This window comes from Dendropsophus ebraccatus, chromosome 5 (assembly GCF_027789765.1).
Source record: "Dendropsophus ebraccatus isolate aDenEbr1 chromosome 5, aDenEbr1.pat, whole genome shotgun sequence".
Classification (NCBI taxonomy): domain Eukaryota; kingdom Metazoa; phylum Chordata; class Amphibia; order Anura; family Hylidae; genus Dendropsophus; species Dendropsophus ebraccatus.
This window is the reverse complement of record NC_091458.1, coordinates 12,642,922-12,667,350: the sequence shown is the minus strand read 5'-3', so window position 1 is coordinate 12,667,350 and position 24,429 is coordinate 12,642,922. Positions and strand designations below refer to the sequence as shown.

The 24,429-nt window shown below is 46.4% G+C and overlaps 1 protein-coding gene across 2 annotated transcripts in view; it reads right to left on the bottom strand.

Annotated features, from left to right (window-relative positions):
* The window catches only part of CHRDL2 (chordin like 2), a 59,952-nt gene that overhangs the window by 24,810 nt on the left and 10,713 nt on the right, over positions 1-24,429 (bottom strand). Inside the window, exons 2-4 of one of the 2 annotated variants that reach the window (XM_069971920.1) lie at positions 10,146-10,258; positions 6,923-7,019; positions 5,637-5,779 (exon numbers count right to left, since the gene is read on the bottom strand). In XM_069971920.1, the coding sequence (XP_069828021.1) occupies positions 5,637-5,779; positions 6,923-7,019; positions 10,146-10,258 (353 nt within the window). The remainder of the gene's footprint in view (positions 1-5,636; positions 5,780-6,922; positions 7,020-10,145; positions 10,259-24,429) is intronic. The other variant, XM_069971921.1, reaches the window with a different exon arrangement.

Here is a 24,429-nt window from a genome sequence, read left to right as displayed (position 1 = left end):
CCCGCCTGCAGATGAGTTGTGGTCGGAGAAGTCTTCATGATGGCTGCTCCAGATGGAGAAGAAAGCGAAGTGTGAGCGACGGCAATAGGAGAAGACGTCACCCGTGAGTCATTAGTAACTGCACTATAATCACTTCTATAGTGTGCAGAGCCTGTGCACCATTGGGGTCTTAATGGGTCAGTGTATCGTTTGCGGTAGTGTACTGACACAGCCCCGGGGTCACTACAGTACACTAGCGCAAATTTTTAAACTAGGACCCAACTACAAGAGCTGCAGGCACTACAACTCCCAGCGTATGCTGAGGGCTGCAGACTGTCAGTAAATGCTGGGCGTTGTAGTGCCTGCAGCTGTTGTAGTTGGGTCCTGGGTGCATTATACACTGGATGCTTTGTGGCATATAAGAATACATAGATCTGTGGGGGCTCAGTGTAGGGAAGTGACCCCAGAACATCACTAATAGGGGATAGGGGGAGATGTTTTTGTTCTGTCCCCTATTAGTGATGTTCTGGGGTCACTTCCCTGCACTGAGCCCCCACAGATCTATGTATTCTGATCTGCCACAAGGGATTTGTCACAGATACAGATGAATCCAGGAAAGGAGCGGGTCAGCATGTCACATTTCACTGGTTCTACACTGGTGGGCCCCAGGTGCCCCAGTCCGACACTGGACAGAAGTGGTCCCCAAATTAAGTCCCCGGCCTCCTTCCTTCCTCCATCACGTCTGTTTGATGAGAAGAGCGGGCATCAAGCAAAGCGGCACCCCAGTACCTAGTACTACTGCCAGCCGGGGGGTGCCGCTCAGTAGTACTGGGTGCTGGAGTGCCGGCCTCCAGCACCCAGCACCCAGTATACACCATGCAGGTAACCTGTCAGTGCCGAGGGGAAGGGGGGGGGGGGGGGGGGGGGAGGGCGCCTCAGCATGCAAAGTGCCTAGGGCAGCATGAACTCTAAATACAGGCCTGGGTGTAGGGTTAACTGTGTGTTGACACATCTCCCGCCCGGCAGGCTCCTCAGACTTCCCCCTGAGGAGAGGACAGCGCGCCGACGGGACCTCAAGTGGTAGGAAACCTGATTTCTTTAGCTGGACGATCTGTCACAGCGGCTGCCATGCTGAAGGAACCAGGAGAGAAGAGCGAAGACCCATCCCCCGCCCAGATCAGGTGAGTATGAGTGAATGGGGTATATTTACTATGGAGGACATTACAGCAGGGGTATATACTATAGAGGACATTACAACAGGGGTATATATACCATGGGGGACATTACAGCAGGGGTATATATACCATGGGGGACATTACAGCAGGGGTATATACTATAGAGGACATTACAGCAGGGGTATTATACTATGGAGGACATTACAGCATGGGGTATATACTATGTATGGGGACACATATCAGAGCAGGGGGTATATACTGTACTATGTATGGGGTCACATATCAGAGCAGGGGGCATATACTATGGGGGCACATTCGAGAAGGTGGTATATACTATGGGGGCACATTAGAGCAGGGGGTATATACTATGTATGGGGACACATATCAGAGCAGGGGGCATATACTATGTAAGGGGGCATATACTATGGGGGCACATCAGAGCACATTCTGATGGAGACACATATCAGAACAGGGGTATATACTATGTATGGGGACACATATCAGAGCATGGGCCATATACTATGGAGGCACATTAGAGCAGGGGGTATATACTATGGGGGCACATTACAGCAGGGGGCACAGCAGGGCTGGACATTATTACTATATGATGGCACAGCAGGGGGCAATATTACTATAGGTGGGCACAACATGAGGACTTTATTACTATACGGAGGCACAACAGGAGATATTATTACTATATGTGGGCACAGGGGACATTATTACTATATGGGAGCACAGCAGGGGATGCTACATACAGGGGACAACCCACACACTCATTAAGAAAAAAGGGAAGGAAATTGAAGGAAATGTGCGGAGCCTGAGATGTTTGTCTTGCAGGTTGTAAAGAGAAGAATTGTAGCTGCAAGAAATCATCCTGGAGGAAAAGGAAAGTGACACCTGAGATTAAAGAAGACGTCACCTGTGAGTCACTAAATTACATGTTTTTTTTTTGTTTTTTTGTAGAAAACTATTTGGTAGGGGGCCCTGAAGTGAAAAGGGAAATATTGCTCTTTGCCATAATACACACGCTGCTTTTTAATAGCAGAGTTTTACTGTATCAGCTGAAATTGTGGCAAAACTGCATGAGAAAATAATTCTGTAGTCTGTGTGCAGCATATGGTATATACTGTATACAGTCTGTGTGCAGCATGTGGTATATACTGTATATAGTCTGTGTGCAGCATATGATATATAGCCTGTGTGCAGCATATGGTATATACTGTATATAGCCTGTGTGCAGCATATGGTATATACTGTATATAGCCTGTGTGCAGCATATGGTATATACTGTATATAGCCTGTGTGCAGCATATGGTATATACTGTATATAGCCTGTGTGCAGCATATGGTATATACTGTATATAGCCTGTGTGCAGCATATGGTATATACTGTATATAGCCTGTGTGCAGCATATGGTATATACTGTATATACTCTGGGTGCAGCATAAGGTATATACTGTATATAGCCTGTGTGCAGCATATGGTATATACTGTATATAGTCTGTGTGCAGCATATGGTATATACTGTATACAGTCTGTGTGCAGCATGTGGTATATAGCCTGTGTGCAGCATATGGTATATACTGTATATAGTCTGTGTGCAGCATATAGTATATACTGTATATAGCCTGTGTGCAGCATATGGTATATACTGTATATAGTCTGTGTGCAGCATATGGTATATACTGTATATAGCCTGTGTGCAGCATATGGTATATACTGTATATAGCCTGTGTGCAGCATATGGTATATACTGTATATAGCCTGTGTGCAGCATATGGTATATACTGTATATAGCCTGTGTGCAGCATATGGTATATACTGTATATAGCCTGTGTGCAGCATATGGTATATACTGTATATAGCCTGTGTGCAGCATATGGTATATACTGTATATAGCCTGTGTGCAGCATATGGTATATACTGTATATAGCCTGTGTGCAGCATATGGTATATACTGTATATAGCCTGTGTGCAGCATATGGTATATACTGTATATAGCCTGTGTGCAGCATATGGTATATACTGTATATAGCCTGTGTGCAGCATGTGGTATATACTGTATATAGCCTGTGTGCAGCATATGGTATATACTGTATATAGCCTGTGTGCAGCATATGGTATATACTGTATATAGCCTGTGTGCAGCATATGGTATATACTGTATATAGCCTGTGTGCAGCATATGATATATAGCCTGACAGCAGTGGATGATATATAGTCTGTGTGCAGCATATGATATATAACCTGAGAGCAGTGTATGATATATAGCCTGTGTGCAGCATATGGTATATACTGTATATAGTCTGTGTGCAGCATATGGTATATACTGTATATAGTCTGTGTGCAGCATATGTCATATAGCCTGTGTGCAGCATATGGTATATACTGTATATAGTCTGTGTGCAGCATATGATATACAGTATAGCCTGAGAGCAGTGGATGATATATAGCCTGTGTGCAGCATATGATATATAGCCTGAGAGCAGTGTATGGTATATAGCCTGTGTGCAGCATATGGTGTATATCCTATGTATGTCATATGCTGCACACAGGCTATATATGCCATATCATGGGCTGCACACAGCTATGTATTTTAATCCTTAGGGTACGTTCACATGTACCATATTTGCTATATATTCTACACAGCCTTTAAGTACTTTCTGGTTGCTCCTTACTGCTTCAGGTAGTGTACATGGTTGGGAACTGCAGATGGGACTTAGACTTGCAAGTCCAGGTTCCTTCAGCGATTCACATCTGCATCTGCTGCTGTGGGGGCTGACACAGGGGGCAGGAGAGCACAGAAAGTACTGAAGTGCTATGTTCTCGCATTGCATTATTAACATAAACACAAAGTGGGAATACACCCCGAGTGGGAATACACCCCTCCCCCGTCCTGTCTCTAGGGCCTGGCATCTTCCTCTGGACTGCAGCCTGTAGTGACCATCACATGCAAAACAGAGGAGGATGCTGAGCCACACAGCCAGGAGTGAGGAGGGGTAGGTGCTAAGTCTGCTACAGTAAGTAGCCACCTGTATAGATCGCTGTATGGGATATATTTGGGGGAAAAAAATGGGGGGGGGGCCCCAACAAAATTTTTGCCCAGGGCCTCCACCAACCTTAATCCGGCCCTGACGGGCACCTATATAACTTCATGACTATAGTGACAACCCTTATGGGCACAGTAATGGCTCCATGACTATGGTGACAACCCTTACGGGCACAGCTATGAGATGGATATATCTGTATTCGTCAGTGAATGGAAACATCATTGTTTATATCCTGAAGCCGATAGACGAGCGAATTTACAGTACAGATACAGTAATAATGAATTGAGCACCTCATTAGCTCGGCGGGCGGCTTATACACCTGCTGGTTTTGAATTCTGTGCCGCTCCTCCCTGGGTACCTAGAAAAGCTGGATCTAGTCCTGGGAAACTTCTCCCAGGACTGGATCCAACTTTTCCAGGTAGCCAGGGAGGAGCGGCACAGAATACATAGCCAGCAGGTGTATAAGCCGCCCGCCGAGCTAATGAGACGCTCAATTCACAATAACAATCGAAATTCAGCGATTATCTGCCAACATAAATACAGATAACCCTGAAACGATGAGCGATAAATCGGTAATCGTGCTCTCTCAACATGCCACAAAATCGTGTTGGTCGCTGATATTCGGCAGATGGGTTCGTCCCAGTCGTTCACAGATTACGATCATTCACAGAATATATACAAACGCAATTAAAATCATATTAAGCAATTATTTCTGCTGAAGACACAAAAATCTGTGTGTGAGCTCTTCTCTCTGTCTCCCCCTCCCCCGCCACCTTCTGATGTAAATAAGTCCCTGGCAGGCTTTATCTGCAACATTGTAGCTTCATTGTAATGCTGGGAAGGTTATTCTAAGGTCAAGTTGCTGATGTACTCACTGTGATTAACCCTCCCAGCATTACAAAGAAGCTACAATGTTGCAGATACAGCCTGCCAGGAACTTGTTTACATCAGCTGTCTCAGAAGGGAGGGGGGAGGAGGGGGGAGACAGAGAGAAAGGCTCACACACAGATTTGTGTGTCTTCAGGAAGGAGACTGAATAAATAATAACAAGTATGGAAGGAATTGTTAGTCTCACCATGGGCAGCAACATAAGTTATGTTTGAGTGGAATACCCCTTTAAGCGATTTATCTGTATGTGTAAAAGGCCTCTAACACTTTTCATAGCTGAGGGTTTGTTAGAATAATACCCATCTCAGGTGATCCCCCAAACTGTATAGTCTTCCTGTACTGATACACTGGGAATGAACTGTATGCTGCTGAGGGAAACGCCTGTAACAAACCCTCAGCTGTGAGAGCAGAGCTTTTACAGGTATCAGTCTGGGGTCTGACTGTGGATACGATGTAACAAACCCTAAGCTGTGAGAAGTATCAGGACATGATGGTGAATGTTTCTATTCAGTGACAGCAATCAGATGTATCCGGGCCACTCACCGAGCAGCTGCACTGCACACACTGGTTGGACTGCCGGGACGGGAACAGCTCCTGGGTGGTGAACATCTCGCCCTGCTGGTAGGTGGTCCCGTTGTGCTGACACACCTTAGGGGGGGCCCGCAGACCCGAGGGGGAGTGTGTCTCTGTGGAGAAGAGGACACCGCACCATCACAGAATGTCTCACCATTTACAGCATCTCTGCTTGCTGTTATCTCTGCTGAACATCTATATACCTCATCTAGATAGGAAACAACTGTAACAAACCCTCAGCTGTAAGAGGTCAGAGCGGGCTGTGCGTGTAAAGAGGACTGCCCCACCCTATTCACTAACAGCAAGCACCATGACCCAGAGCTCTAGGACAGGGGTGGGGAACCTTCAGCCCCTCAGCTGGTACAGAACTACAACCCCCATCATGCTTGGCTTCAGCTAGTGCAAATCTACAACTCCCATCATGATTGGCTCTAGTTGGTGCAAATCTATAACTCCCATCATGCCTGGCTCCAGCTAGTAAAAAACTACAACTCCCATCATGCATGGACAGCCAACCATGATGGGAGTTGTAGTTTTAGAGTAGCTGGAGCCAGGCATGATGGGAGTTGTAGTTTTAGAGTAGCTGGAGCCAGGCATGATGGGAGTTGTAGTTTTGCATCAGCTTCAGGGCCGCAGGTTTCCCTTAACCCAGGACTTATGGACTAAATTACTTTCTTTGCCTCAATGCATCATGGTCCTGAAATTAGAGAAAGGTATACAGATTAGTAAATTACTTCTATTTAAAAATCTCCAGTCTTCCAGTACTTATCAGCTGCTGTATGTCCTGCAAGAAGTGGTGTATTCTCTCCCAGTCTGACACAGCGCTCTCTGCTGCCACCTCTGTCCATGTCAGGAACTGTCCAGAGCAGGAGAGGTTTTCTATGGGGATTTGTTACTGCTCTGGACAGTTCCTGACATGGACAGAGGTGGCAGCAGAGAGCACTGTGTCAGACTGGAGAGAAAACACCACTTCCTGCAGGACATACAGCAGCTAATAAGTACTGGAAGACTGGTTTTAAAAAGATTTGTTTTAAAAAGAAGTAATTTACTAATCTGTATAACTTTCTGATCTGATTTGTTTCCCCTCCGGAGTACTACTTTAAGTTGATACAATTAGGTTGTACTTTGTACAATGTTAATCACTTTACCTTTCCCACAATCCCCTGCTCCACACCTCCCCCCAATCCATTACAGATATAGCAAGATTACACCTCCCATCATGCATGTACCCTGGGGTATACAGACTGTCGACTCACCTACACATCGGGGGCAGCACTGCTGAGGGTCTGTGACAGTGTGCACACAGTGCAGGACGGGACACTTTATTCTGTAGCAGCTGACACTGCCGCCCTGCTGGACACAGAGGAATATACAGCTGCATTACACTGGATACAATTGTAACAAAGCCTCAGCTGTGAGCAGTCTCCAGCCTCTACTGACAATAACTGGAAACCCTCCGCAATCCCCCCCCCCCCCTTCCGATACGGGGACTGGGATAGCCCTGAGATGTCTCAGTCTTGAGACTTTTGGGACATTTTCCATATAAAGTCCGGCAGTCGCAGACAATAGCGCCATGTGTGCCTCTACCAGCCGCCCGTAATACAGAGAATTATTATAAAGTAGCTGCAATTAATGTGTCTGCGGAGCAGGAGCCAAGTGATGTCAGCGCCGTGTCTGGGCGGGATGCAGAAGTGTCACCCCCCCGCCCCCATGGGGTCGGTGGCTGCTCTGGTGTCATCGAGAACGGGTGAGGTGGTGGCTGTCTCTTTATCAATAAGCTGGCGAGTGTCTGGCAGCGGGCACCGCAGTCTCCGCCGCTCATGAATGAGGCCTTGTTCAGTCTCCGCGGCTCCGCTCAGGGAATGGGATTAGCAACAGAAACATCGGGGCTTGTAAAGGGACCGAAAGCAAAGAATAGGGCAGTGTGTTAGTGTACCGCGGTCTCCGTGACTGAGGGTTAACACCGTCACTGCCGGGAAGGCTGCTCCCTCGCCTAACAACTCAGAACATCTGTGCCGACTGATAACTTCAGCCAAAAACAGCGCCATTCTGTTCCAGAGGTTGTGTGTGGTATTGCAGCTCAGCCCCATTCACTAACAAGAGCTCCCGCTATGGACAGGTGGGGCGCTGTTCCTGGAGGAAATCATGTTGATAAGGCGAGATGGGCGGCAATAAAGCTGCCATAGTGGATACATCATGTGATGTCGGGATGGGAGGAGGGTGAAAGGTAAGAGCCCCTGGGTCCAAACTGGAATTCTTCTCCCAATATTCAGGCACCATGACAGCTGGTGACAGTTTCTGTGTACAGATTGGTGGGTACCTGCTATTGGTCTGTGGTTTTTAGCTATGGGTTGTTGGTTCCTATCTATTGGTTGGGAGTTCCCATCATCTATTGGTTGGGAGTTCCCATCATCTATTGGTTGGGAGTTCCCATCATCTATTGGTTGGGAGTTCCCATCATCTATTGGTTGGGAGTTCCCATCATCTGTTGGTTGGGAGTTCCCATCATCTGTTGGTTGGGAGTTCCCATCATCTGTTGGTTGGGAGTTCCCATCATCTGTTGGTTGGGAGTTCCCATCATCTGTTGGTTGGGAGTTCGGTTGGGAGTTCCCATCATCTATTGGTTGGGAGTTCCCATCATCTGTTGGTTGGGAGTTCCCATCATCTGTTGGTTGGGAGTTCCCATCATCTGTTGGTTGGGAGTTCCCATCATCTGTTGGTTGGGAGTTCCCATCATCTGTTGGTTGGGAGTTCCCATCATCTGTTGGTTGGGAGTTCCCATCATCTATTGGTTGGGAGTTCGGTTGGGAGTTCCCATCATCTATTGGTTGGGAGTTCCCATCATCTATTGGTTGGGAGTTCCCATCATCTATTGGTTTGGAGTTCCCATCATCTATTGGTTGGGAGTTCCCATCATCTGTTGGTTGGGAGTTCCCATCATCTGTTGGTTGGGAGTTCCCATCATCTGTTGGTTGGGAGTTCGGTTGGGAGTTCCCATCATCTATTGGTTGGGAGTTCCCATCATCTATTGGTTGGGAGTTCCCATCATCTATTGGTTGGGAGTTCCCATCATCTATTGGTTGGGAGTTCCCATCATCTGTTGGTTGGGAGTTCCCATCATCTGTTGGTTGGGAGTTTCCATCATCTATTGGTTGGGAGTTCCCATCATCTATTGGTTGGGAGTTCCCATCATCTATTGGTTGGGAGTTCCCATCATCTGTTGGTTGGGAGCTCCCATCATCTATTGGTTTGGAGTTCCCATCATCTATTGGTTGGGAGTTCCCATCATCTGTTGGTTGGGAGTTCCCATCATCTATTGGTTGGGAGTTCCCATCATCTATTGGTTGGGAGTTCCCATCATCTATTGGTTGGGAGTTCCCATCATCTATTGGTTGGGAGTTCCCATCATCTATTGGTTGGGAGTTCCCATCTATTTGTTGGTGATTTCCATCTATTGGTTGGTGGTTCCCATCTATTGGTTGGTTGTTGCTATTGGTTGGTGGTTCCTATCTATTAGTTGGTGGTAATTATCTATTGGTTTGTAGTTCCTAGCTATTGGTTAGTGTTTCCTATCTATTGGTTGGTGGTTATTATCTCTTGATTGGTAGTTCCTAGCCATTGGTTGGTTGTTTCTAGCTATTGGTTGGTGGTTTCTATCTTTTGGTTGGTGGCTATTGGTTTACAGTTGGTGGCTGGTGGTTCCTATCTGTTGGTGGCTGGTGGTTCCTATCTGTTGGTGGTTTCTAGATACTCACTGGTGGATAGCAGCTATTGGTTGGTGAATACAATCTAGCTACTTATTGGTAGATTAGTTGTTAGTTACTATCTGTTGGCTAATGGTGGTTACCAGCTATTGGCTTGTGGTTTCTACTGAGTGCAGGGTATAGCTACTGGTTGGTAGTCAATGGTTACGAATTGCTTGTTACTTCTTAGTAGGTATCACCTATTCCTGGTTACCAGCTATTAGTCTGCATTTTTTTGCCATATGCTGTTTGTTACCCACAATTTATTGGTTGTTGGTTACCAGCTATTGTCCAGTTGCTTCTAGCTATGGGTTGGTTGTTATTACTAGTTGCTAAACTTTCAGGTTCCACAATGTTCATCTAAACCCGAAAGCTTAGCATTTGACTCTGAGATGGAGAAGTTGGATACTGCCGCCCGAAGGCTGCCAGGATAACATGGATTCAGTCTATGGCTGTATTCATGTTTTCGAGGACTCCCTAGGTTGGCATCCAACTTCTCCATCTTGGGGCCAAATGTCGAACGTTCGGGTTTGGATGAACGTTTGGAATATGAACTTTTGGCAAGTTCGCTTTAATACTACACTTGGTTGTTGGTCACCATCAGTTGGGTGGTGGATTCTGCATATGAGCTCTTGACTAGTGGTTTCTACCTATGTACAAGTGGATACCTGATACTAACTGGTAGGTGTCAGCTGCTTCCTGGTGGTCAATCACTATTGGGAGCGCACAGACATACCTCAGAACAAGTGCACCGTATGCAATATACAATTCCTTGGGGTTCGAGGTACGGATGCCAGCTTTCTCCAGGGCCATACTTCTTCCCGTGAAATAAACAGAACATATCTGGACCTACAACACATAAAAAAAAAACAGATCATTACACGTTCCAAAGTAATTCTGGGAATCACTATAATAAAATACCATTGTACTCTAAACATAGAACACTACAACTCCAAACATTACGCAACCTGTGGACGTGACCATAATACAATTCTACTACATTCTATTCATTGTCCACGACAACCCCCAACATGAGCTGTACTGTGGGGTGTCACTCACTACATAATAGTTACTTAATAGCAAAGGTAACGTCTTGGTTCTGAAAAACAAGTCCACAATGCAAGATGGCGGTCATTCTTGTTGGTTGGCCTAGGTAATGTCCACATTTGTTACAGTACTCTCCTTAATTCTTACATGTCCTGTGGAGGACATAGTCACGAAGGCTCAGAGTAAAGTGTTCACAAGGTCTCCTCCTTGTATCCACCCCCTTAATAACGGATAATACCTCTATACATCAGTCCCAGTTGGGTTGAGTCTTGTAATCCATCATGAGGTGCTCGAAGTCCATAAGATACATTGAAGACGTAATCCATAAACTACTTGAACAGTATTAATTCCATAGATAAAATACAATTATAATCCACAGAGCTGTAATCCACTGGAAAAGATGACTCCCGATACTTCACATTCAGTTATATTCCATGGGGAGATATAAGTTATCAAATGGAAGAAAATATGGCCAACTCCAGAAATATTGTAATCCGCAATGGGGTTGGGTCCTTTAGTGGTAGTGACTGAGCATGGCTGACACTGATCAAACCTCCTGGACCTCGTAGCAAAACTGTAAGGAAATAAAATATTGTGCATCCAGAGTCATATTCACTGGTCACCATCCAAGACATGAAGACATGGAAACTTTGTCAGAAGTCCCAGAGAATTATAGTTGTCTCAACAATAGCCAGCAGGATAAAAGCTTCACCAACATTGTGGCCGTCCTTATCAGTGATTGTTAAAGCAACAAAAAATGCTCACTTAAATATAACTACTATAATACTGCCCCTATATACAGGAATATAACTACTATAATACTGCTCCTATATACAAGAATATAACTACTATAATACTGCTCCTATATACAGGAATATAACTACTATAATACTGCCTCCTATATACAAGAATATAACTACTATAATACTGCCTCCTATATACAGGAATATAAAGACTATAATACTGCCTCCTATATACAAGACTATAACTACTATAACACTGCTCCCTATATACAAGAATATAACTACTATAATACTGCCCCTATATACAAGAATGTAACTACTATAATACTGCTCCTATATACAGGAATATAACTACTATAATACTGCTCCTATATACAGGAATATAACTACTATAATACTGCTCCTATATACAGGAATATAACTACTATAATACACGAACTGGAGAGAATGGAACCGCTGCACATCCCATCTATGGCTGATACTAATGCCGCTAGGCCTATATTAAAAATCAACACCAGAGTGTCTGTATATGAATTGATCAAGCCATATTGCCCCGTGTACCACCGCGCAGGTCCTCTGGTCCACACGGGTCCCTACGCTAACTCCACACCGTGTCGGTCAGCGACCGCCAACCCCGCAAAGCGTGCACATGCAGGGAAGGGAGGCCATGGAACGGCCCTGCAACCCCAATGTCACAGGACCAGACCCAAAAAGCCCCACCAAAACCGAGCCAGCACCACCGGCGGGGAAGGCTGCCCCCAAACGACACAAGTATGGATATAGTATTACACTTACCATTGCTGCTCTCACAGAATGGGGAAGACATAGGGTCCAGACATGTGAGCACAGGCATATCCTGCTAATTTTGGTCATGTGGGTCTTATAAAGGAGTGCAAGCTGTTCAGAGAGGGAAAACCTCCTGGTGAGACCCACATGACCGCAATTAGCAGGAGACACCTGAGTGCACATGGTTTTAATCCCTCCTGTTTTTTTCCCATTCTGTTTGCCGCAGCTATGGTGAGCGCAATACCTTATCCAGACTTGTGCTGCTTGGGGGCGACCTTCTCCGCCGGCGGTGCTGGCCGGGTTCTGGTGTGGTGTTTTTGGGTCTGGTCCTGTGACATGGGGGTCGCAGGGCCGTCCCATGGTCCCCGTTCCCTGACTGTGCGCGCCTGCGGGGTTGGTGGCCACTGACTGGCACGGTGTGGACTTAGTGTAGGGACCCATGTGTATCAGATACCGGCACAAGGTACATGGGGCAGTATGGCTTGATCAATTCATACACAAAATTCTGATGTGTTTTTTTATTTAGCCTAGCGGCACTAGTATCAGCCATAGGTGTGAGGTGCAGCACTCTGTTTCTTCCCTGAACCATAACTACTATAATACTGCTCCTATATACAGGAATATAACTACTATAATACTGCCCCCCATATACAGGAATATAACTACTATAATACTGCTCCTATATACAAGAATATAACTACTATAATACTGCTCCTATATACAAGAATATAACTGCTATAATACTGCTCCTATATACAGGAATATAACTACTATAATACTGCCTCCTATATACAGGAATATAACTACTATAATACTGCTCCTATATACAGGAATATAACTACTATAATACTGCTCCTATATACAGGAATATATCTACTATAATACTGCTCCTATATACAGGAATATAACTACTATAATACTGCTCCTATTTACAAGAATATAACTACTATAATACTGCTCCTATATACAGGAATATAACTACTATAATACTGCTCCTATATACAGGAATATAACTACTATAATACTGCTCCTATATACAAGAATATAACTACTATAATACTGCCTCCTATATACAAGAATATAACTACTATAATACTGCTCCTATATACAGGAATATAACTACTATAATACTGCTCCTATATACAGGAATATAACTACTATAATACTCCTCCTATATACAGGAATATAACTACTATAATACTGCCCCCTATATACAAGAATATACTATAATACTGCTCCTATACACAGGACTATAACTACTATAATACTGCCCCTATATACAGGAATATAACTACTATAATACTGCTGTCTATATACAGGAATATAACTACTATAATACTGCTCCTATATACAGGAATATACCTACTATAATACTGCTCCTATATACAAGAATATAACTACTATAATACTGCTCCTATATACAAGAATATAACTACTATAATACTGCCCCCTATATACAAGAATATAACTACTATAATACTGCCCCCTATATACACGAATATAACTTTTAGTGGAGTACTACTATGGTGTACGGTATGTCTATGTATTCTCGGCACAGTGTCCTTGGCTCGGTGTTGTATGTTACACGTTATTTTTAGCGGTATTTTCCTCTCGTAAACCCCAGCCCGGAGACACCATTGAACACTCTCATCATTGTCCTGCGAGGCTCAGGATTCCGTTTCGTCATGTGAAACATTTTACAAAGGCCCCTCCGCCCCGCAACCACTGCCGTCCGTGTGAATTTCTGGCCGGGCTGTGGCACATTCCTGTGAGCTCACGGCTTCCCCTCCTCCGATCCCGCGACCCTCACACAGTCCTGTTTGTTTTGTTGTTCTATGGGGCAGGACGGTGCCAGGCTAAACAATGTGGCGTGCGGCACACAGTGCGGTCCCACCGCCCTCCCCTGCCTGTGGGGGGGGGGGGGATTATATTGGCTTATAGTACGGCCCACTATGGGCTCACATTGTCAGGTTGACAGCCATCACTGGTGAGCGCCAGCATGCCACTTCTGGGCTGACGTACGGCTGCCAGCTAGGAGCAGCTAAAAAAAAATAGCGCGACTGAACAAGCGAACCCAGATTTCACACTATAAGTGCCATCCTGACAAAGAGCACTATAATATATAATATGCTAAAATACTCTGTGCTGCTGGGAACCCTGCCCCTTCCACCCTGGATCCACACTTGTAGTACAACAGCACAGAAAGAGTATCATTAGGTAATAGGTGGGTGCACGTCTCACCAAACCGGCCCAAAGTTGGTAGACAATTCAATAGAGACTAGGAGACAACACATCCAAGGTGAAGTGAAGATTTAAAGGGGAACTCCAGATAGGGAAAACTTGTTTTCTATGAAAAGTACATTAAAAGTTTTATAGATGTGTCTATATAATGTATTACCTGGTTCTTACCTGGTTACCTGTGTCTATATATTGTATCTGTATGGTTCTGCCACACTGGTAGCTGATAGAAAAAAATGGCCTCTGTGCCAATCCACATTGTCTCCTGCTCCTTCTGCTCTCCCCCTTAGGAGACAAATCTCCCATGCCTCTGTCTCACATTGTGTGTTTGCTAAGCACAGGCTGATGATGCAGACAGGGGGCAGGGCGTGATGTCACAGGAGGCGGGGCTGGATCCCCCAATCCCCTGAGTGACTCTCCATCTCTGACCGGCCAGAAGCAGCTGCTGCAACTTCATTGAATGTGCAGAAGTGTGCAGTGAAATTAGGGCTGTGTTCACACATGTTGGAGTGTCATTGCAGTACTGCAGTGTATTTACAAAAATGATGCAGTAACACAAGTAAATTATGCTAAACGGCAGAGAGGATCAGAGCCTTATTGTGGGGCTTAACTTCAAAGATAACACATGCTTGATCATAATATGTGCGTGGAAATGAAAAGAAAAAAGTTAAATAAAATAAAATTCAAATAGTTCTTTACTTTACAGCATGCTGTGTGGTGTTACAGGTAGTGCTGTGTGGTGTTACAGGAAGAGAATACAGCGTGCTGTGTGGTGTTACAGGTAGAGAATACAGTGCTGTGTGGTGTTACAGGTAGAGAATACAGCGCTGTGTGGTGTTACAGGTAGAGAATACAGTGCTGTGTGGTATTACAGGTAGAGAATACAGCGTGCTGTGTGGTGTTACAGGTAGAGAATACAGCGTGCTGTGTGGTGTTACAGGTAGAGAATACAGCGTGCTGTGTGATGTTACAGGAAGAGAATACAGCGTGCTGTGTGGTGTTACAGGTAGAGAATACAGCGCTGTGTGGTGTTACAGGTAGAGAATACAGTGTGTGCTGTGTGGTGTTACAGGAAGAGAATACAGTGCTGTGTGGTGTTACAGGTAGAGAATACAGTGTGCTGTGTGGTGTTACAGGTAGAGAATACAGCGTGCTGTGTGGTGTTACAGGCAGAGAATACAGCGTGCTGTGTGGTGTTACAGGTAGAGAATACAGCGTGCTGTGTGGTGTTACAGGTAGAGAATACAGCGGGCTGTGTGGTGTTACAGGTAGAGAATACAGTGCTGTGTGATGTTACAGGTAGAGAATACAGTGCTGTGTGGTATTACAGGTAGAGAATACAGTGTGCTGTGTGGTGTTACAGGTAGAGAATACAGTGTGCTGTGTGGTGTTACAGGTAGAGAATACAGCGTGCTGTGTAGTGTTACAGGTAGAGAATACAGTGCTGTGTGATGTTACAGGTAGAGAATACAGCGCTGTGTGGGGTTACAGGAAGAGAATACAGCGTGCTGTGTGGTGTTACAGGTAGAGAATACAGTGTGCTGTGTGGTGTTACAGGTAGAGAATACAGTGTGCTGTGTGGTGTTACAGGAAGAGAATACAGCGTGCTGTGTGGTGTTACAGGTAGAGAATACAGTGTGCTGTGTGGTATTACAGGTAGAGAATACAGTGCTGTGTGGTGTTACAGGTAGAGAATACATTGTGCTGTGTGGTATTACAGGTAGAGAATACAGTGTGCTGTGTGGTGTTACAGGTAGAGAATACAGCGTGCTGTGTGGTGTTACAGGTAGAGAATACAGTGCTGTGGGGTGTTACAGGTAGAGAATACAGCGTGCTGTGTAGTGTTACAGGTAGAGAATACAGAGTGCTGTGTGGTGTTACAGGTAGAGAATACAGCGTGCTGTGTGGTGTTACAGGTACTAACTGTGTGCTGTGTGGTGTTACAGGTACTAACTGTGTGCTGTGTGGGTGGGACCACAATGAAATCATAAATCATACCTCCCAACTTTTGCAAAGAGCAAAGAGGGACATGTGCGCCGCGGCCCCCATAGCAACCCTCCATAGCCACACCCCCATAGCAACCCTCCATAGCCACGCCCCCATAGCAACCCACCATAGCCACGCCCCTACAGTCACCACATGCTGCTGACTGAATAGTGCCCTATACATTATTCAATCCTGCCAAAAATGCCCTATATAGTATCCGATCCCCCATTATAGTGCCCCACATAGTATCCAATGCCCCCATATAGTGACCAATATAGTATCCAATCCCCCCCATAGTGCCCCACATAGTAGCCAATGCCCCCATATAGAGCCCCACATAGTAGCCAATCCCTATATAGTACCCCACATAGTAGCCAATCCCCCATATAGTGCCCCACATATTATCCAATCCACAATATATGCCCCACATAGTAGCCAATCCCTATATAGCGCCCCACATAGTAGCCAATCCCTATATAGTGCCCCACATAGTAGACAATCCCCCCATATAGTGCCCCACATATTATCCAATCCACAATATATGCCCCACATAGTAGCCAATCCCCATATATGCCCCACATAGTAGCCAATGCCCCAATATATGCCCCACATAGTAGCCAATTCCCCATATAGTGCCCCACATAGTAGCCAATCCCCCATATATGCCCCACATAGTAGACAATGCCCCCAAATATGCCCCACATAGTAGCGAATCCCCCCATATAGTGCCCCACATAGTAGCCAATCCCCCCATATAGTAGCCAATCCCCCATATAGCGCCCCACATAGTAGCCAATACCCCCCATTAGTGTGGCCCCAGCGAAAAAAACAATAAACCAGTAACTCACCTGTCCGCCGGTCCCAGCAGCTCCTCTCCCGGCAGAGCGCGCGCTCCTGTCATCCTCCGGGGCGGGCAGCGGGGTATACAGACACTGACTGTGCCGGAAGTGACCTGCAGCGTCTCATGAATTACTTCCGGTACAGTCAGTGTCTGTATACCCCGCTGCCCGCCCCGGAGGATGACAGGAGCGCGCGCTCTGCCGGGAAAGGAGCTGCTGGGACCGGCGGACAGGTGAGTTACTGGTTTATTGTTTTTTTTCGCTGGGGCCACATGTAATGCGGGACACGGGGGGCCGTTCCGGGACTGCGGGACAGAACCCCGAAAACGGGACTGTCCCGCGGAATCCGGGACGGTTGGGAGGTATGCATAAATTACTGCAAATAATTCAGTAACACAATGAAACTGCAATGTTCTGCAACATCTTTGGGCAGGGAATGGGCAGGGTAGAGGACTGTGATAAACAGCTGAGGGAAAGCAGTGCATTCTGGAACCTGTAGTACTGAGTACAACTGCTCAACCAGGAAATACAGAAACACAAAACAAAACAAAGACCCCCACAACAAATGGATTTTTGGTTGTTTCAAAACTTGGTTAGACAGGTCAGCAATGCTATATGCTTCTGCAGCATTTTCTACCTGGAGTTCCCCTTTAATATCAAACCAGGTTTCCATCCTGGATAAGCACACTGCTCTCCCGAAATACTCTGTGCTGCTGGAGGACCCTGCTCTATCTGCTTTGTCAATCTGTTACCTCCCTTTAAGATCTGCACATTTCTCTTAAATACTCTGTGCTGATGGAGGACCTTGCACTATCCATTCTGTTACCTCCAGTCTGTTCCCTCCTCCATTTCTCTTAAATACTCTGTGCTGCTGAGGGCTCTTGCTCCACCCACTTTGAAGATGTCCCATTTAACCCTTTCCTCTGCAGGGCCTCAGATGTTCGTGGCGTTCGGCAGCAGCAGCGCCATGTGCTTCCCATTAGGCCTCGGGCAGGATTTCCATAGAACCATGGACAGCGAACTCTGCAGACTGTGAAATGAGGAGACACAGGGCGTTCTCATAAAGAGCTGGGGCGAGGTGTGGGGCACGCTCTGTACCCTGTCCTAAGGGACTGCACCGTGCGCTGCTCCCTGATACTAATATACCGGGAGGAAGACTGGGACCATAAACCAGTACACACCAGGGACTGGGACCATAAACCAGTGCACACCAGGGACTGGGACCATAAACCAGTACACACCAGGGACTGGGACTATAAACCAGTGCACACCAGGGACTGGGACCATAAACCACTGCACACCAGGGACTGGGACTATAAACCAGTGCACACCAGGGACTGGGACCATAAACCAGTGCACACCAGGGACTGGGACTATAAACCAGTGCACACCAGGGACTGGGACTATAAAACAGTGCACACCAGGGACTGGGAGTATAAACCAGTGCACACCAGGGACTGGGACCATAAACCAGTGACCACCAGGGACTGGGACTATAAACCAGTGCACACCAGGGACTGGGACTATAAACCACTGCACACCAGGGACTGGGACTATAAACCAGTGCACACCAGGGACTGGGACTATAAACCAGTGCACACCAGGGACTGGGACTATAAACCACTGCACACCAGGGACTGGGACCATAAACCACTGCACACCAGGGACTGGGACTATAAACCAGTGCACACCAGGGACTGGGACCATAAACCACTGCACACCAGGGACTGGGACTATAAACCAGTGCACACCAGGGACTGGGACTATAAACCACTGCACACCAGGGACTGGGACTATAAACCAGTACACACCAGGGACTGGGACTATAAACCAGTGCACACCAGGGACTGGGACTATAAACCAGTGCACACCAGGGACTGGGACTATAAACCACTGCACACCAGGGACTGGGACCATAAACCACTGCACACCAGGGACTGGGACTATAAACCAGTGCACACCAGGGACTGGGACCATAAACCACTGCACACCAGGGACTGGGACCATAAACCACTGCACACCAGGGACTGGGACCATAAACCACTGCACACCAGGGACTGGGACCATAAACCACTGCACACCAGGGACTGGGACCATAAACCACTGCACACCAGGGACTGGGACTATAAACCAGTGCACACCAGGGACTGGAACTATAAACCAGTGCACACCAGGGGCTGGGACTATTAACCAGTGCGCACCAGGGACTGGGACTATAAACCAGTGCACACCAGGGACTGGGACTATAAACCAGTGCACACCAGGGACTGGGACTATAAACCACTGCACACCAGGGACTGGGACTATAAACCACTGCACATCAGGGACTGGAACTATAAACCAGTGCACACCAGGGACTGGGACTATAAACCAGTGCACACCAGGGACTGGGACTATAAACCAGTGCACACCAGGGACTGGGACTATAAACCAGTGCACACCAGGGACTGGGACTATAAACCAGTGCACACCAGGGACTGGGACTATAAACCAGTGCACACCAGAGACTGGGACTATAAACCAGTGCACACCAGGGACTGGGACTATAAACCAGTGCACACCAGGGACTGGGACTATAAACCAGTGCACACCAGGGACTGGGACTATAAACCACTGCACACCAGGGACTGGGACTATAAACCACTGCACACCAGGGACTGGGACCATAAACCTTTGCACACCAGGGACTGGAACTATAAACCAGTGCACACCAGGGACTGGGACTATAAACCACTGCACACCAGGGACTGGGACTATAAACCAGTGCACACCAGGGACTGGGACTATAAACCAGTGCACACCAGGGACTGGGACTATAAACCAGTGCACACCAGGGACTGGGACTATAAACCAGTGACCACCAGGGACTGGGACCATAAACCACTGCACACCAGGGACTGGGACTATAAACTAGATGAGTCTCTTTGACTTATTGCTTTCTGTTATGTAAAACCAATACACAATAGTAAAGGTAATACCTTGAAATCCCTTTAAGAGGCTGCTGTGGTGCTGTGAGGATCGGCCATCGGTAACTGCTCAGGGAGGATCCAACTACAACTGTTACCCAGGTAATAAGAGAAAAGAACCCCTGGCTGTATCCAGTGCAGACAATGCTCTGTGAGCTCCAGACTGATACATTGTACATAGCTCGTCCTGCTCTCAGCTGTATCCAGTGTAGACAATGCTCTGTGAGCTCCAGACTGATACATTGTACATAGCTAGTCCTGCTCTCAGCTGTATCCAGTGTAGACAATGCTCTGTGAGCTCCAGACTGATACATTGTACATAGCTAGTCCTGCTCAACTGTATCCAGTGTAGACAATGCTCTGTGAGCTCCAGACTGATACATTGTACATAGCTAGTCCTGCTCTCAGCTGTATCCAGTGTAGACAATGCTCTGTGAGCTCCATACTGATACATTGTACATAGCTAGTCCTGCTCTCAGCTGTATCCAGTGTAGACAATGCTCTGTGAGCTCCAGACTGATACATTGTACAAAGCTAGTCCTGCTCTCAGCTGTATCCAGCGCAGACAATGCTCTGTGAGCTCTAAGAGCCTGGACTGATACATTGTACATAGCTAGTTCTGCTCTCAGCTGTATCCAGTGCAGACAATGCTCTGTGAGCTCCAGACTGATACATAGTACATAGCTAGTCCTGCTCTCAGCTGTATCCAGCGCAGACAATGCTCTGTGAGCACCTGGTTCTCTATGAAGCAGTGATTGTGGGGGATGGGACCGGGTTGGGGGGGGGGTCACATGATGGCGGATACAGTATATATCATATATAGACTGGAGGGAACAGCAGGCAGTGATAACCCTGAGAAGCTGTGTGCCGGCAGCGGCCGTGCAGTCTGGCAGATCCTCCCGCTAAATCCCCATGAAATATACAGCGTATTCCATATCCTATGACAGGTGACACAGCTGTAATAACAGGATTATAGAAATGGAGGGTAAGAGCGCCCCCTGCCGGACAACTCACACAGCTCAGTCTGCTATCACTGCTGGGGAGGCTGCACTATACCACTGGGTTGTATGGGGAGGACTGAGAGAAAGAGAGGCAGAACAGGATCCAATAACAGGCCAGGATCCATCAACAGCAGAAACTTATACCAGCCTGACGTCTGTGATGAGAATATTTACTGACACTGACAGGACAATGGCAGCCTGACACCCAAGTACCAAAGCAATGACCAAGAGTACAGGATAGTGACACTTGGGGTGCAGGATGAGGACACTTGGGGTGCAGGATGAGGACACTTGGGGTGCAGGATGAGGACACTTGGGGTGCAGGATGAGGACACTTGGGGTGCAGGATAAGGACACTTGGGGTGCAGGATAAGGACACTTGGGGTGCAGGATAAGGACACTTGGGGTGCAGGATAAGGACACTTGGGGTGCAGGATAAGGACACTTGGGGTGCAGGATAAGGACACTTGGGGTGCAGGATGAGGACACTTAAGGTGAAAAGCAGTGACATCACTGAGAATACAGCCTATCCATCACTAGAGATCAGCGGTGACATCACTGAGAATACAGCCTATCCATCACTAGAGATCAGCAGTGACATCACTGAGAATACAGCCTATCCATCACTAGAGATCAGCGGTGACATCACTGAGAATACAGCCTATCGATCACTAGAGATCAGCAGTGACATCACTGAGAATACAGCCTATACATCACTAGAGATCAGTGACATCACTGAGAATACAGCCTATCCATCACTAGAGATCAGTGACATCACTGAGAATACAGCCTATCCATTACTAGAGATCAGTGACATCACTAAGAATACAGCCTATCCATCACTAGACATCAGTGACATCACTAAGAATACAGCCTATCCATCACTAGAGATCAGCTGTGACATCACTGAGAATACAGCCTATCCATCACTAGAGATCAGCTGTGACATCACTAAGAATACAGCCTATCCATCACTAGAGATCAGCTGTGACATCACTGAGAATACAGCCTATCCATCACTAGAGATCAGTGACATCACTGAGTATACAGCCTATCCATCACTAGAGATCAGCTGTGACATCACTGAGAATACAGCCTATCCATCACTAGAGATCAGTGACATCACTGAGTATACAGCCTATCCATCACTAGAGATCAGGGGTGACATCACTGAGAATACAGCCTATCCATCACTAGAGATCAGCAGTGACATCACTGAGAATACAGCCTATCCATCACTAGAGATCAGCGGTGACATCACTGAGAATACAGCCTATCCATCACTAGAGATCTGTGACATCACTGAGAATACAGCCTATCCATCACTAGAGATCAGTGACATCACTGAGAATACAGCCTATCCATCACTAGAGATCAGCTGTGACATCACTGAGAATACAGCCTATCCATCACTAGAGATCAGTGACATCACTGAGTATACAGCCTATCCATCACTAGAGATCAGCGGTGACATCACTGAGAATACAGCCTATCCATCACTAGAGATCAGCAGTGACATCACTGAGAATACAGCCTATCCATCACTAGAGATCAGCGGTGACATCACTGAGAATACAGCCTATCCATCACTAGAGATCAGCAGTGACATCACTGAGTATACAGCCTATCCATCACTAGAGATCAGCAGTGATATCACTGAGAATACAGCCTATCCATCACTAGAGATCAGCGGTGACATCACTGAGAATACAGCCTATCCATCACTAGAGATCAGCGGTGACATCACTGAGAATACAGCCTATCCATCACTAGAGATCAGCTGTGACATCACTGAGTATACAGCCTATCCATCACTAGAGATCAGCGGTGACATCACTGAGAATACAGCCTATCCATCACTAGACATTAGCGGTGACATCACTGAGAATACAGCCTATCCATCACTAGAGATCAGCAGTGACATCACTGAGAATACAGCCTATCCATCACTAGAGATCAGCGGTGACATCACTGAGAATACAGCCTATCCATCACTAGAGATCAGCAGTGACATCACTGAGTATACAGCCTATCCATCACTAGAGATCAGCAGTGATATCACTGAGAATACAGCCTATCCATCACTAGAGATCAGCGGTGACATCACTGAGAATACAGCCTATCCATCACTAGAGATCAGTGACATCACTGAGAATACAGCCTATCCATCACTAGAGATCAGCTGTGACATCACTGAGTATACAGCCTATCCATCACTAGAGATCAGCGGTGACATCACTGAGAATACAGCCTATCGATCACTAGAGATCAGCAGTGACATCACTGAGAATACAGCCTATACATCACTAGAGATCAGTGACATCACTGAGAATACAGCCTATCCATCACTAGAGATCAGTGACATCACTGAGAATACAGCCTATCCATTACTAGAGATCAGTGACATCACTAAGAATACAGCCTATCCATCACTAGACATCAGTGACATCACTAAGAATACAGCCTATCCATCACTAGAGATCAGCTGTGACATCACTGAGAATACAGCCTATCCATCACTAGAGATCAGCTGTGACATCACTAAGAATACAGCCTATCCATCACTAGAGATCAGCTGTGACATCACTGAGAATACAGCCTATCCATCACTAGAGATCAGCAGTGACATCACTGAGAATACAGCCTATCCATCACTAGAGATCAGCTGTGACATCACTGAGAATACAGCCTATCCATCACTAGAGATCAGTGACATCACTGAGTATACAGCCTATCCATCACTAGAGATCAGGGGTGACATCACTGAGAATACAGCCTATCCATCACTAGAGATCAGCAGTGACATCACTGAGAATACAGCCTATCCATCACTAGAGATCAGCGGTGACATCACTGAGAATACAGCCTATCCATCACTAGAGATCTGTGACATCACTGAGAATACAGCCTATCCATCACTAGAGATCAGTGACATCACTGAGAATACAGCCTATCCATCACTAGAGATCAGCTGTGACATCACTGAGAATACAGCCTATCCATCACTAGAGATCTGTGACATCACTGAGTATACAGCCTATCCATCACTAGAGATCAGCGGTGACATCACTGAGAATACAGCCTATCCATCACTAGAGATCAGCAGTGACATCACTGAGAATACAGCCTATCCATCACTAGAGATCAGCGGTGACATCACTGAGAATACAGCCTATCCATCACTAGAGATCAGCAGTGACATCACTGAGTATACAGCCTATCCATCACTAGAGATCAGCAGTGATATCACTGAGAATACAGCCTATCCATCACTAGAGATCAGCGGTGACATCACTGAGAATACAGCCTATCCATCACTAGAGATCAGCGGTGACATCACTGAGAATACAGCCTATCCATCACTAGAGATCAGCTGTGACATCACTGAGTATACAGCCTATCCATCACTAGAGA